Below are 13,862 nucleotides of genomic sequence, written 5' to 3'. Positions count from 1 at the left end.
TTTTTCGAGGTAGGGTCTCACTCTGGTCCAGGCTGACCTGGAATTAACTCTGTAGTCTCAGGGTGGCCTTGAACTCACAGTGATCCTCCTACCTCTGCCTCCCGAGTGCTGGGATTAAAGGTGTGCGCCACCACGCCCGGCTCCATCTTCATCTTTTTTGAGACAGGCTCTCTGTTTGGCCTGGAGCTTTCCAATTATGCCAAAGTAGCTAGCTCCAGGGGCCACCTGTCTCCTCTTCGTTGGGCTCCGGTCCCAGGCCTGGGCCAACATGCCCACCACATTTACATCTCAAGCCCTCATTTTGCAAGGCAAGCACACAACTGACAAAGCCATCACCCACATCACCCCTGCGCCAGTGATTCTGTTGGGGGTCCTGCGGCAGCCATTTCCCCACAGGGAAGTGACAGGGCTCCATGGGCCACTCACATGAGAGCGACCTGAATGCTATTCACTATGAGAGAACACGGAGAACTGGTGCCCTCTCTTGAGGCCTGGCTGTGATAAAGTCTGTGACTCCAAGGCCAAGGATTTCCCCCTTTGTAAGAATTACAGAGACCAAGCATGATCAGAATGCAGACGTCTTCGTTCAACATTTTACCATGGGGTATTAAAGAAATGGGGTGAATGGGAAGACAGAGCTTCCCCGCACGGGAACTCCGAGGGCTGCCAGGTGAAGACTTCTCCCTGCTGAAGCTCACCGATGGGTTGACTCCCCCTTGGGTCACATGTTTCTTTAGAAGTGATTGAATTGCTGCTCAATTGTTCTAAAGTTCATGCGAGTGAGAGAGAGAAGGATGCTCATGCTATGAAGGCAGATGAGACCAGAAGAGAGGGAGCGGCAAAAGCGGACACACATGTGCACACACGTGCACACACACAGGACATGCTTGCAGGGAGAAGCCTCGAGCTCGGGCCCAGCCTTTCTGCAGCGCACAGGAGACCCTCCTGCTGGGAGGGTCCCAGGCTCCTAAACCGCCTCGTCTTCTCTCCCCACAAAGGATCCAGACTCCCATTCCCTCAGGGCTTGGGGCTGTGTAAGCATCTGTGTAAGCTGGTGTTTTTCAAAGAGTCAACAGTGCTTCCCGCTCGGCTTAGAGGGGGCAACTCCGTGCTCCCCGACGCTCCGCACAACGGAGGCTCCCTGGGCAAACCTCAGCGGGCAAGAAAAGCCTCCCACGTTGGCAGCTACGCCAAAGGCAGCAGAGGAGAGGAGAGGATGGAGAGACGGAAATGGAAGCAAGTTCGCCACGCTCCTCTCTAAGTCGTCAAGAGCTGACCTGAGCGGCGGCGAGCTATAGGTGTGTGTTACGACACGACACCACTGCGGGACTTCGGCCTCCCTCGTGCTGCCAAGAAAGGTGCCAGCTGCCATGTCTGGCACCCCTTATTTTTCCCTGAAGTGTGTGTGTGTGTGGTGTACTATGCGTGGAGCATGCATGTGCACATGCAGATGTGAGGGTGCCCTGCTCATCCACATACTTTCTCGGGGTTTCCTCCCTCAACCTCGAGCTGCTCTCTGCCCACCACCTGCACAGGTGTCACGGCCAGCTCTTTATGTGCCTTGTGGGGAGTTGAACTTGGGTGGTCTCAGGCCCTCGTGTTTAAGCCACGAAGATTCTTAAGCACTGAGCTATATTCCCAGCCCTAAACAAGACTTTTATTTTTATTTTTATTTTGTATTTTTGGTTTTTCAAGGTAGGGTCTCACTCCAGCCCAAGCTGACCTGGAATTCACTATGGAGTCTCAGGGTGGCCTCAGACTCACGGCGATCCTCCTACCTCTGCCTCCCGAGTGCTGGGATTGAAGGCCTGCGCCACCATGCCATAAAGAAGACTTTTTAAAAGAGAGGTGAGATGGGAGAGAGGCTGAGAAGAGGAGGAGATGGCAAAGGAAATGGGGTGGGTGGGTGGGTGGAGGGGAGATAGGAGAGAGGTGGCAGCGGGAAAGGAGGAAAAATCTGACCAGAGAGGAGGAGGGGCCCAGCTCAGGCCCTTTGGGTGCCTCCCCCAGGACCAGGAAAGCTGTTGCATCCTTATAAAAAAAAAAAGGTCCCCTGGAGACGCAGGGTGGCCCTCCCCTCCTGCCCCCAGCTCCCATCCCAGCTCCCATCCCGTCTCACCATGACGATCATGTCCCAGAGCTCCTTCAGCAGGCGGACCTCCCTGTGGCAGGCTTTGAGCTGCTTGTAGTCTGGGACCGTGACCTCGAACAGGCCTGCCGACTTGCACAGGGCCTCCATGACGGCCTCCATGCTCACGATGCTCTTTTGTTGCTGGTGGGGGAAAGGGCGGGGGGGTGCAGAAGAGACCGTGGGCAGGGCTGCCCCAGCCTGAGCCCTCCAGACCTGGCTGCCCGGGCCTGCTCCCCACTCCCTGCCTTCTCTTAGCTACCAAGTCCCAGTAAAGCTTCCTTGTCCTCCAGCCTAGGCCTGCATCGGAACCAAGGCTCTAGGCAAAGGGACAGATAGTAACTGCCCTTGCTGCCCACGTTTGCCTGTGGCATCCCTTACAGGAAGGGCTCTGGTCTCTGCAGCTTGGTCCTGGGGTGGATGACTCTATCTATCTATCTATCTATCTATCTATCTATCTATCTATCTATCTATCTATTATCTTTTTTTCTTTTCAAATTTTTTTTATTAACAACTTCCATGACTATAAAAAATATCCCATGGTAACGCCCTCCCTCCCCTCACTCTCCCCTTTGAAACTCCACTCTCCATTATATCCCCTCCCCCTCTCAGTCTATCTTTTATTTTGATGTCATGATTTTTCCCTCCTAGTACGACAGTCTTGCGTAGGTTGTGTCAGGCAATCATTTAAGGTTTTTTTGGTGGGGGTTGATGCAGGGTATCACTCTAGCCCAGGCCGATCTGGAATCCACTATGTTGTCTCAGGCTGGCCTTGACTGGAACTCACAGTGATCCTCCTACCTCTGCCTCCCAAATGCTGGGATTAAAGGTATGCACCACCACACCTGGCCTGGGGCTAACTTTCAGTGGACCATGTGTGAATGCCTCTGTTCATGCTGTGATCGAGATGTTAAAGTTTTTTTTTTTTATTTTTTAAAAAAGTTATTTGCAAGCAGAAAGCTGGAAGAGAGAAAGAATGGTGTAGCAGAGTCTCCTCCTGCTGCAAATCAACTCCAGATGCGTGTGCCTCTTTGTGCATCTGGCCCTCGGTGGGTATTGGGGAATCGAACCTGGCTCGTTAGGCTTTGCAGGTAAGTGCCTTAACCAGTGAGCAATCGCTCCAGCCCAAAACTTCTTAAAAAAACCAATTATTTGCAAGCAGGGAGGAGAGAGAGGGGAGGAGGAGATAGAGAATATGTGAGCCAGGGCCTTCTACCACTGCAAATGAACTCCAGATGCATGTACCATTTCTGTGCATCTGGCTTTATGTGGGTACTGGGGAATCAAACCTTAGGCCTCAGGCTTTGTAGGCAAGTCCCTTTAATCACTGAGTCGTATCTCTAGCCCATATCTACCTATTTTTAAGGTAGGGTCTCATGTAGGCCAAATGGTCTTGAACTCTTGATACTCCTGCCTCTGCCTCCCAAGTGCTGGAGGTACAGGTGTGCCCCACCACACCTGGCCTCAGGCTGACTTTCAACAGACCATGTATGAATGCCTCCCTTCATACTGTGATAAATCTTCTGATGCCCAAGCATTTCCATGCTTACATTTGTATGTATTAAAATTTGTATTTCATCTTATTTAAAAGGAAGTAACGAGGCATCACTTTGAAAATTAGAAAACATACATGCATCAGGAAGAGGCAAAGAAAAGCTATCCCAATCTGTACTGGGGGTCAGATGCTACAAACATTCTGTGCTTGTGAACACACAGCTGGCCTTCATCATTTACAGGTGCTGGTGTGCACACAGCTGGCCTTCATCGTCTACAGGTGCTGGTGTGCACACAGCTGACCTTTATGGTCTGCAGGTGCTGGTGTACACACAGCTGGCCTTCATTGTCTGCAGGTCCCACATCCTTGGAGTTATCCAGATGCAGATTGAAAATATTTGGGGGCTGGAGAGATGGCTTAGTGGTTAAACACTTGCCTGTGAAACCTAAGGACCCCAGTTCAAGGCTGTATTCCCCAGGACCCACATTAGCCAGATGCACAAGGGGGCGCACGCGTCTGGAGTTCGTTTGTAGTGACTGGAAGCCCTGGCGCGCCTATTCTCTCTCTCTGCCTCTTTGACTCCCTGTCTGTCTGTCGCTCTCAAATAAAGAAAAGAAAAGAAAAGAAAATATTTAGGGGAAAAAGGTTCTGTACCAAATATGTGCAGACTATTTTCTTGTCATTATTCCCTATGAAAGGCAGGACAGGGTGGAGAAGTGGTTAAAGTTATTTGCTTGCAAGGCTGATGGCCCAGGTTTGATTCCCAGGACCCATGCAAAGCCAGATGCACAAAGTGGTACATGCATCTGGAGTTCATTAGCAGTGGCATGATGCCCTGGCACACCCATTCTCTCTCTCTCTCTTTCTTTTCCTCTTTCTCTGCTAAAAAAAGCAAAGAATAACTGCACCCAGAGTTTCTACCTTATTAGATATTATAACTCATGTGGAATGGGTTAAAGTGCCTGGGGGATGTGTGAAGCCTGCATGCATGCACTACAGTGTCTCGTTCAAGGCCCTGAGCATCCACGGATTTTGGCATCCATAGGTCCCTGGGACCAACCTCCTGTGAACGGAAACTCAAGGACGAGCGTGTGGGCGCCATGTGCATCATGAGCATATATGTATACAGATTAGCACAGGTTCACATATTGATGGACAAACAAAAGATCTGAGTGGCACCCAGGCAGCTTCTGAGCCCGGACACGCTGCCTTCTAAGAGCCTTTCCCACACGTGGATGTACAGAGTCTGGGCACAGCCTCCCTCTGACGGCCATGGGTGTTCTCTTCTCTGAAATCTCCTCAGAGAGCCCAGCCTGGGCCTTTCTCTGGTCTGGAGCAGAGGTGGGCAGGCAGCATCTCCACTGTGGCTTGGGGAGAGCCAAGAGAGCTGCTGTGGAGAGCTTGGGTGTGTTATGACCTGAAGGGCCTGTTTGGCATCATGTTGGCTGGGGCCTGAGGTTCTGCTGAGTGAGCAGAGGGTTCTGAGGCCTGTATACTCCACAGGCTCAGGCTCCTATGCTCACATACTCCTGTCGCATGTGTACCCATGGTACCCCAGATCGAGTGGGCAGCTCAGTCCATGGTTGTGTGAACTTGTGCATTGGACTTGGGCAGTGAGCATAGAGTCAGCGCGAGTAGGAAGCTGGCTGGCTGGCTGTATGTGGTAGCCTAGAAAAAGGAACGAGCCAGGCACTGAGTGAGTAGTAAGTTCAGGTGACAGGAAATCTCCTGCATAGGAGGAGAGCTGGGGATGAGTAAGGCAGAGCCAGGCCGGGGGACAGGGCAGCCTGTGAGGCTCACAGTGTCCACATGGCCATGGCGGCCCTCTGAGCAGTGTGGCCCTATGTGGAGACTGTGTGGTTGGGAGAGGGAAGCCCAAGTCCGCATGTTCACACCCACACATGTAAGTGCATGTACACACATATTATACATGTGCCACGTGCAGACATGCCGAGTATATACTTGTTCAGCCCTCAGGCCAGTCCCTTTCTGGGCTTTCAAGATAGCAGCTTGGGGCTGGAGAGATGGCTTAGCCTTTAAGGCATTTGCCTGCAAAGTCAAAGGACCCAGGTTTGATTCCCCAGGACTCACGTAAGCCAGATGCACACAGGGACACACACGTCTGGAGTTCGTTTGCAGTGGCTGGAGGCTCTGGGGTGCCCATTCTTTCTCTCTCTCTCTTTCTCTTTCCCTGCTTATTTCTCTCTCTCTCAAATAAAGAAAATTTTATATCTATATATATATATGTACATACATACAACCCTTATGTTTAAGTACCTTATTCAGGGACTTGTAGGGGTCGGGGTCACTGAAGGAGAACGGAGCATCTCGTCTGAACTTCTCTCTGAACTCATGCTGCTTGATCTGCAAGAGAGCACGGGAAGCATGGCATGTACGCACACGTGTGTGCACATGCACACACACACACACACAGCCCAGAGTGCCCCATGCTGCAGCCCCTCACCGCCCCTTCCCTGGCCTCAGCTCCAGGCTACCTACCTCGAATTGCTGGCACTTCCGCCGCAGGATGTTGACCTCGTTGGCCTGGAGGGGAGCCACGTTCTGCTTCACCTGAATGGCCAGTTTCTTGGTGTTTGTCCACTTCTCAGGCAGCTCCTAGGGGAGGCAAAGGCCAGGGAGGTCTCTTCACTTTTCCTTTTATTTGTTTTTTTTTTTTTTTATTTATGAGAGAGAGAGAGAATGGGCACACCAGAGCCTCTAGCCACTGGCTTATGTGGGTTCTGGGGAGTCGAACCTGGGTCCTTAAGTTTCACAGGCACGCGCCTTAATCATTAAGCCATTTCTCCAGCCCTACTTTTCCTTTTGAAACTCTCTGCTGTGACATAATTGCAGGCTCCAGGGAAGCTGCAAAGTTGGCATGACATGCCTGGCACAGCCCTCACCCAGCTTTCCGCAGTGTACGTGTCATCAAGTAGAACACAGCGTGCTCTTCACCAGGAACCCATCTGTGCCTGCATTGTGAATGTCGGGGGGGGGGTGGGCTGTGAGGGCCACATGCATGCATGTGTGTGCCTGCGGGCATGTGAATGCCGGTGTGCATGTATGCACAAGGATGCGTGTCTGAACGCCCATGTACGTGTGGAGCCTTAGGCATTTTATCCCACGCAGAGCTGTGTATCCGTGGCCACACAATGAACAGCAGCAACAGTGAGGCCCGCGGACCTCTCCCTACAAAGAGAGCAGCTGGTCCTGTTTCTGCTCTGGTTTTTGCACAGGACTCTGTGCGCTTCGCCTGCCTCCTGGCCTCTCCTCCACTCCAGTTGCTCCCTGTGTGGCATTATGGCCCAGACACGGTGCATCTGAGCAGGGGAGTGGGCCTGGTGTGGCTGCACAATGGGGAGGAAGAGAGGGGACACAAGGGAGGGAAAGAGAGAGAGGCAGATGGCCATGGGAAGAGACAGAAAGTCTAGGACGGGACGTGGAGGAAGTGGTACCTATGCCCCCAGGAGTCCCTGGAGGGGCCAGGCCACTCCCCATGGCACTCAGCCAGTCCAGCCAGCACAAATGTTCTTTGATGGCTAGAAGGGTCATTGTTTCAGTCAGCAGTGATGGATGGAGTAAACAGCCTCCAGCGCCCCCCTTCTGCATCCATCGTCTCCAGGGGTGCTCTCTGACCCCTGCCCTTAGCAGCATGCACACACGTGCAAGGTGACCCACACTGGGGGGCGGGCATGGGGACTTTTACTTTATGTTTTTAAAACTTTTATTTATTTATTTATTTGTAAGCAGAGAGAGAGATACAAGAGAGACAGACAGAGAGAATGGGTATGCCAGGGCTTCAAGCTGAACTCCAGATTCACGTGCCACTTTGTGCATCTATATTTATGTGGGTACTAGAGAATCAAACCCGAGTCCTTAGGCTTTGCAGGCAAGCATCTTAACCACTGAGCAATCTCTCTAGCCCTGAGACTTTTAAAAATTATTTTTAGGCCGGGCGTGATGGTGCATGCCTTTAATCCCGGCACTCGGGAGGCAGAGGTAGGAGGATTGCCATGAGCTCGAGGCCACCCTGAGACTCCATAGTGAATTCCAGGTAAGCCTGAGCTAGAGTAAGGCCCTACCTCAAAACCCCCCCCCCAAAGTTATTTTTATTTTTATTTATTTATTTGAAAGAGAGAGAGAGAAGTGTGCACGTGTGTGTGCGTGTTTCTGTGCAAGTGCTCAGGACATTTTGCTGCATCTAGGTTTACAGAGGTTCTAGAATCAGACCTGGGCTGTCAGGCTTTGCAAGCAAGCACCTTTAAGCACTGGGCCACCTCCCCAGCCCACGGAGGCAGTCTTAACCCAACAAAGCAATCCACGGGATTTTCCCAGAATTGGGAACCACCTACAGTCACCTTATTCTCTAGGAAGCCTCCTTCCTTCTCTTGCTTCACTAGCCCTTGGGTCCCAGAGTCTAGCAGATGTCCAGCCAGCAGTGACCACTTCTTACACCTGTGACGGCTGGGCCTCGCTTGGCCTCTGCCAGGGCTGCGTGGTCACCGCACCCACCTGCAGCTTCAGGTAGATCTCCTCCGGCATCTCCTCTCCATAGGTCTTGAGCAACTCAATGGTCTGCTTCAGGGGCTCGAACATGCTGTCTGTTGCCGCCTGCCTGTCCTTGACCTTCATCAAGTGCCCCATCATCTCCACGAGCCCATCATAGTCCCCCTCCTGGAGTGGCTTCTTTAGGCCCGTCCGCGTGACGTTCATGAACTCTTCCAGCTCGGCAAGGCTGTAGGGCAAGAGCTCCCTGTGTGGGCCCCACTTTGGATGTTGCCTCAGTGTCAGAGGGGACAGACTCATTGAGGACACTGGGCTGTCATTCAAGACCCCACCTGTGAAGGGACAGCTGCTGGGCCCTTCTGGCTCCTTAAGCTCGGATGCCACCCATACCTCCTCAGTTCAGAGCCCAGACAGACACAGCTGGAGGACCTGCTGCAGTGGACTTTGGTTCTACTGTTCCTCCTGCCAGACCCCAAACTCCCTAAGACTTGCTCAGCGTCCGGTGCCTGGTCACCACGCACTTAATCCACAGGGTGGATGAAGAAACACTCAGCCAGGTGAACCCCCTTCTGCTGGAAGCAATCTGGGTATGGCGATGCCTCTCCAAACCTGACCTTCACCCACACCTGCCCTGGACAGGGCTCCTGGCAAAGCCGCACAGGTCAGCAGGAGGCCACTCTCCCGTGTTCCTTGCATGCGCCCCCCCACCCCCAGGTGAGTTGGCACACGGGGGCGGGGGGGGGCGCGTGCGGCTCACCTGTTGATGACGTGGTTGCTGAGGTGCCGCTTGAACAGGAAGCTCCAGCGCTTGATGGTGTTCAGCAGGGCCTGCTTGAACGGGCGGCAGTCGCACTGCAGCCAGCCCAGGAACACCTTGGAGTTCTCGCATTTGGTCACCTCCTCGTACAGCTTCTCGTAGGAGTCGATCTGCCAGACACAGCCGGGGGCCCTGTCGGTCCCACCATGGGGTCCAAGACAGCTTGGGCGGGGCACTGCCTCCTGTCAAGCTCCGAGGGCTAGCCCAGGACGCAGCTCCAGGGCAGCCAAGACTACAAGCTGTTTTCCCTTGTCCCAACACCCAGGGCTCCCTCCAGCCCCCCCAGGTTCACCCCCAGGAGAGGACAGTCTTTCTAAGAAGGGCAAGACTGGCAATGCAGCCGTCCTCTGGGGCTGGGAAAGACAAAGGCTTCAAGAGCCAGTCTTCAAGAGAGACGGACTCGTGACTCATCCTAGAGCCGCCTAATGCCACCAGCTGTCCCCTGCCTTGTGGGATGTGGCCATTCTCACTTGAGCAGGACTCTTTCTCACCACCCCTAGGAACCAAACTGGAGATTCCCACGGTAATGGTTTCCCTGTTTTCTTTTCTGTCTTCCTTGGTGTTCTGACATCAGAGCCCTCACTGGCCTGGCCCTCCACAGTGACTGTTTTCCAGAGACACGGAGTCCCCCTTGTCCAGCACTGGTCAGGGCCCAGGCCTCCAACGATTGGGCTCGCTTGGGATCTTACACTGAGGAATGGTGTTTCCCTGTCTTATTCACACCAAGGTCAGGTGGCAGCCGGCTCAGGATGGAGCCCTGAGCCTGAGTCCACTGATGTTGCTCACACCGCCAGCCCTGGGCCCGCTTGCTGCCTGGACAAGGCTTGTATCAAGCAATGGAATAGGACGCTCGGTGTTCTACTGTAGCCACCAGCCACTGGAGGTGAGCGTAGGGGGCCCGCAAGGGCACACACAGGTGCAGACTCCGCACGTAACACCACACGGTGACACACATATACCATGTCACACCCCCTGCAGGCTATTCTCGCTCCCTCTGCTTCCCGCCAGCCTGGCGCTCGTCCGCATGGTTGAATGTGGCACAGGGTACCCCTCGTCCTGGGAGAAAACGTCCTCCCGTGGCAGTGCCTTGCCAGCTCCCTTGGCCTCGCCCACTCGGAACAGTGAAACCCACACCTCTGGTCAGGTCACACCGGCTTTTCATCAGGACGTCCACGGGTCCCCTCCTGGAGGATCCAGGAGAGGAAGAGGCCAGGAGAGCGCCTACCTGCTGCTGGAACTGAGCCAGGGTCGGTGGTATCTTAGGGATGGTTTCATCTGTCCTGGCGTCCAGTTCTTCAGCGGTAGGTGCGTGTCCAAAAATTAGGAAGTTCTTCATGAACTCTTGGAGGTCGTCCACCCAGAGGTAGGAGTACTTCTCAAAGGAATCCTCGTACTCCTCGGCCTCCTTCATGGCACCGATGACCAGGTTGGACAGCTCGTCCCTCATCTCTATGAGCTCTGCCATGTCCTCTAGGTCCGACTGGAGGGACAAGAGAGGGACAGCAGGTAGGACAGTTGCCGTGGGCGGGGGGACAGATTTTCCCCCAGCCCAGGAGAACGGCTTTCTGTTGGGGAAAGCGACGCTCAGCATTGCAGATGGAAGCGGGGTGTCCTGGGGCACGGGCTGCTGCTGCCCTGGTCTGGGGCGCCCCGAGGCGACTTGTGTGTAGACTCATTCATGCTGAGTGCCACGTGCTGGGGGACATGGGGACATCGACAGGAATGCTGACCATTCTCAAGACCTTCTGGGGAGCGTTACGGTCTGCACTTCCCCTTCCCTCTGTGGCCACACTGGGTAGACGCCGGCCACGGCTTCTGGTTTTTACACAGGCTCTGGGATCTGGAGTCAGGGGCTCAGAGTTGTGTGCTTTATCCCCGGAACCATCTCTCCAGACCCCGAGTCTGACTAATTTTTTTTAATTTTTAATTTTTTTTTTTTTTTTTTTTTACTTTAGAGAGAATGAGAGACAGAAAGAGAGAGAAAGAGAATGGGTGTGCCAGGGTCTCAGTCACTGCAATAAAACGCCAGATGCTTGCGCCGCCTAGTAGGCATGTGTGACCTTGTGCTTGCCTTACCTTTGTGCATCTGGCTTACGTGGGATCTGGAGTCAAACATGAGTCCCTAGGCTTTGCAGGCAAGTGCCTTAGCCACTGAGCCATCTCTCCAGCCCCCTGAGTCTGACTTTTGAGGCCGAGTTGGGTCCCAGGTCAAACAGGAGTCCATCACCATGGTCAGGACGGTGGAGTGCTCCCATTAGCTCCGGCCAGTGGGAGCTCTCTCCTAAAGCAGTCAACACTCCCCAGACGGGGACAGAGCTCTGGGGAGAGCTGGGGCCAGCCACACAATGCTGCAAAATGGGCAGCAGCTGGGGCATGTTTGGGGAACCCCTGGAGGGACAGCAGAGAGACGAGAGAACCAGGTGACAACCAGGAGTGTGGCACAGTGACCTGGATGGGGCTGTTTGGAGGAAGCAGAGGTTGTCACCATGTCACGAGCGGCAGGGTTCTTATGTACACGGAAGCTTGGAGCAGCTGAGATGTGAGGGCAGAGGGAGGCTCGAGAGCAAGCTGGCGTAGGCTCAGAAGGGCAGGAGGCCCATAGCTGCGCCTGGCTCAGGACAGAGGCCAGAGTGAGGCCAGAGCCAGCCAGCACAGACTGTCCCACTCACAGCGCCCTCTGCTCCATGGGATTTTAGGCTAACCACAGTGTTTCTGGATGCAAGATGTGGTCAGTCCCAGGAGTTGGTTGGTTCTGTAGTTTCTCTTCTCTCTCTTTCATTTTTCCCAAGCAGGACCTAAGCTGAGGATGGGCTGAGGTGGGGGGAGGGGGAGGGGCTGTCGTCTGGCCTGCAGTGGGTGGGCAGAGGCCACTGCCCAGGGGCCCATTGTTCTTGGGTCGCCCCTGCAGGGTTGCCCTAGCTAGGTCTGCTGTTTCAATGTCGTCCCTCTTTGTCCTGACCTCTCCTCCTCTGGTCTGATTGTCAGTGTCCCTTCTGAGGCCCCTCTTGCATTCTGACACCACGTAGCGTGCATGGCACTTGGTAAGTGGCTATGGCCCAGCTGTCCGGGTGCCTGACCCTGTCACCATCTCCCGCCACTAGGCGCTGGTGTTGGACTCTGGAGAGACCTGGGCAATGAGCCCTTCGGATCTACAATGGCCTGTCTGGGTGCCCCAGAATACCTGGGGCAGGGGGCAGCCCTGCCTATGGCGCCTCTTGGGTCTCAGTATCGGCCGGCTCTTGTGACACTTGGGTGAGTCTGGAGGGCACGTGCTTGTCTTGGGTCTGTGCCACTGGTGGTAAACGGGTGCTGAAGTCTAGGACCAATTGGTGTGTCCACTGGATGTGTCACCTTGGGGCCAAGAAACCACAAGCCATCTCCTCTCCTCACGAGGGGGGCCTGGAGAACCGGGCCCACTCTCAGGAGCAGTGTTGGGCAGACACTCACAGACCCGCGCACACCTGGCCTTCCCTTCCTGAGAGAAGAGAGCAGCGCTCTGCATTTACTTGTCATTACACACAGCCCATGTCTGCCGTAATGCTTCCAACAGGGGAACCCTGTGACACCACAGCCCGCCCACACCTCCTGGCTTTGCTCCCGCCTCAGCCCAGGGAAGTTCCTAACAGCTGGCTTCTGTGTGCTTACACAAGTGAGGCCATATTTAAACACTGACCCACTTGACAGGCGTGTAGTGACTGCTCCGGACAGTGTCCCGGATGTAGCACGGAGGGGCAGAACCCCTCAGAGGACTCCGGTGTGGGAGAGACACTGAGGCCTTCCCTGATTTATGTTTTATTAGTGTACTAACAGATGTTCCAGCCAGCATGCCTGCTCCAACGCTTTCCCAGACTCCATCGCCCGGGATCTGACCCAGTTCGGCGTTCAATGCACTTGGAGCAGATGGGTGTGGGAGGTGGCGGGAGACACCTTTGTCAGAATCCTGAGTATGTGCTGGGGGATGAAACCCAGGCGTGTCACTTAGCAGAAGCCATTTTGGAAGGACGGATTTGTGAGTAAAGAGAAAAAGCAGGTCTGCAGTCCTGGAGGCACTGCAGGGTTAAACCCACTTAGCCCGTACTGAGCCATCGCCATGAGCAGTTGACCACGCAGGCACTGCGGAGTTGAAAGGCCATTACAAGCCAGAAGAGCAACTGACTCCCGTGCGGGGAAACGCAGTGTGGTGGTCACAAGCCCAAACCGACCTTGTAGTTCATCCTGCCCTTGGCCAGCCGGGGAATGAGCCTGGCCACATTGTAGATGTCGTTGATCAAGCCCTCGATCAGCGTCAAGAAGCCATCCTCTTCGCCTATCTCTAGCGACGGGTTGAAGGTCAGCCCTTCCTCATCCAGCTCCATGCGGATCTCAAACAGGGGTGCGATGCTCTCCTGAAAGGAAGCAGTGTGGAGTCAGTGCTTCCGGTGGGGTGCCAGGTGTGGTGCCTCAAACCAGGGTCACCGTTTGACAGGATAGAGAGATGGCAGCTGCCTGCCTCTCCGGTTCTTGTGTGGACAGCATGCGCAGCAGCTCTGGATGAGTCCTTGTGATCCAAGATTGCACGTGGCTCTGTCCACTCCTGGACGGCCATGGCGGGGCTGCAAGGTAGGGGGCACTGGATCCATCAGGCATTCCTGAACACGGATCCAGAGCTCCTGCCACAGGGATGCTTATGACAAGGACTTCCTGGGAATTTAGCTATCAAGGAATCATAGTGTGTGTGTGCGTGTGCGTGTGCGTGTGTGTGTGTGTGTGTGTGCGCGCGCACTTGTGCACGTGCACATCAGTGCTCATGTGTGTGCAGTGTAGGTGCCCCTATAGGTGTGGATGCAGTAGTGCAAGCCTGTCACTCCAGCGCAACTATGGCAAGATGGGGGCCGGAGAAAGGAGAATTCCTGGAAACCTGTGGGCCAGCTAATCTG

At 54.4% G+C, this 13,862-nt stretch overlaps 1 protein-coding gene across 1 annotated transcript in view; it reads right to left on the bottom strand.

The window, feature by feature from the left end:
• Dnah17 (dynein axonemal heavy chain 17) overlaps positions 1–13,862 on the bottom strand; it is a 133,233-nt gene that overhangs the window by 92,638 nt on the left and 26,733 nt on the right. The window contains exons 18-24 of the mRNA XM_004655235.2: positions 13,149–13,331; positions 10,172–10,426; positions 8,887–9,056; positions 8,136–8,358; positions 6,123–6,239; positions 5,901–5,987; positions 2,120–2,272 (exon numbers count right to left, since the gene is read on the bottom strand). Coding sequence (XP_004655292.2) covers positions 2,120–2,272; positions 5,901–5,987; positions 6,123–6,239; positions 8,136–8,358; positions 8,887–9,056; positions 10,172–10,426; positions 13,149–13,331 — 1,188 coding nt within the window. The remainder of the gene's footprint in view (positions 1–2,119; positions 2,273–5,900; positions 5,988–6,122; positions 6,240–8,135; positions 8,359–8,886; positions 9,057–10,171; positions 10,427–13,148; positions 13,332–13,862) is intronic.

Source organism: Jaculus jaculus, chromosome 9, assembly GCF_020740685.1.
Source record: "Jaculus jaculus isolate mJacJac1 chromosome 9, mJacJac1.mat.Y.cur, whole genome shotgun sequence".
In the NCBI taxonomy this organism is placed as follows: domain Eukaryota; kingdom Metazoa; phylum Chordata; class Mammalia; order Rodentia; family Dipodidae; genus Jaculus; species Jaculus jaculus.
The sequence above is the reverse complement of the archived record's forward strand: the minus strand, read 5'-3'. Positions and strand labels throughout refer to the sequence as shown.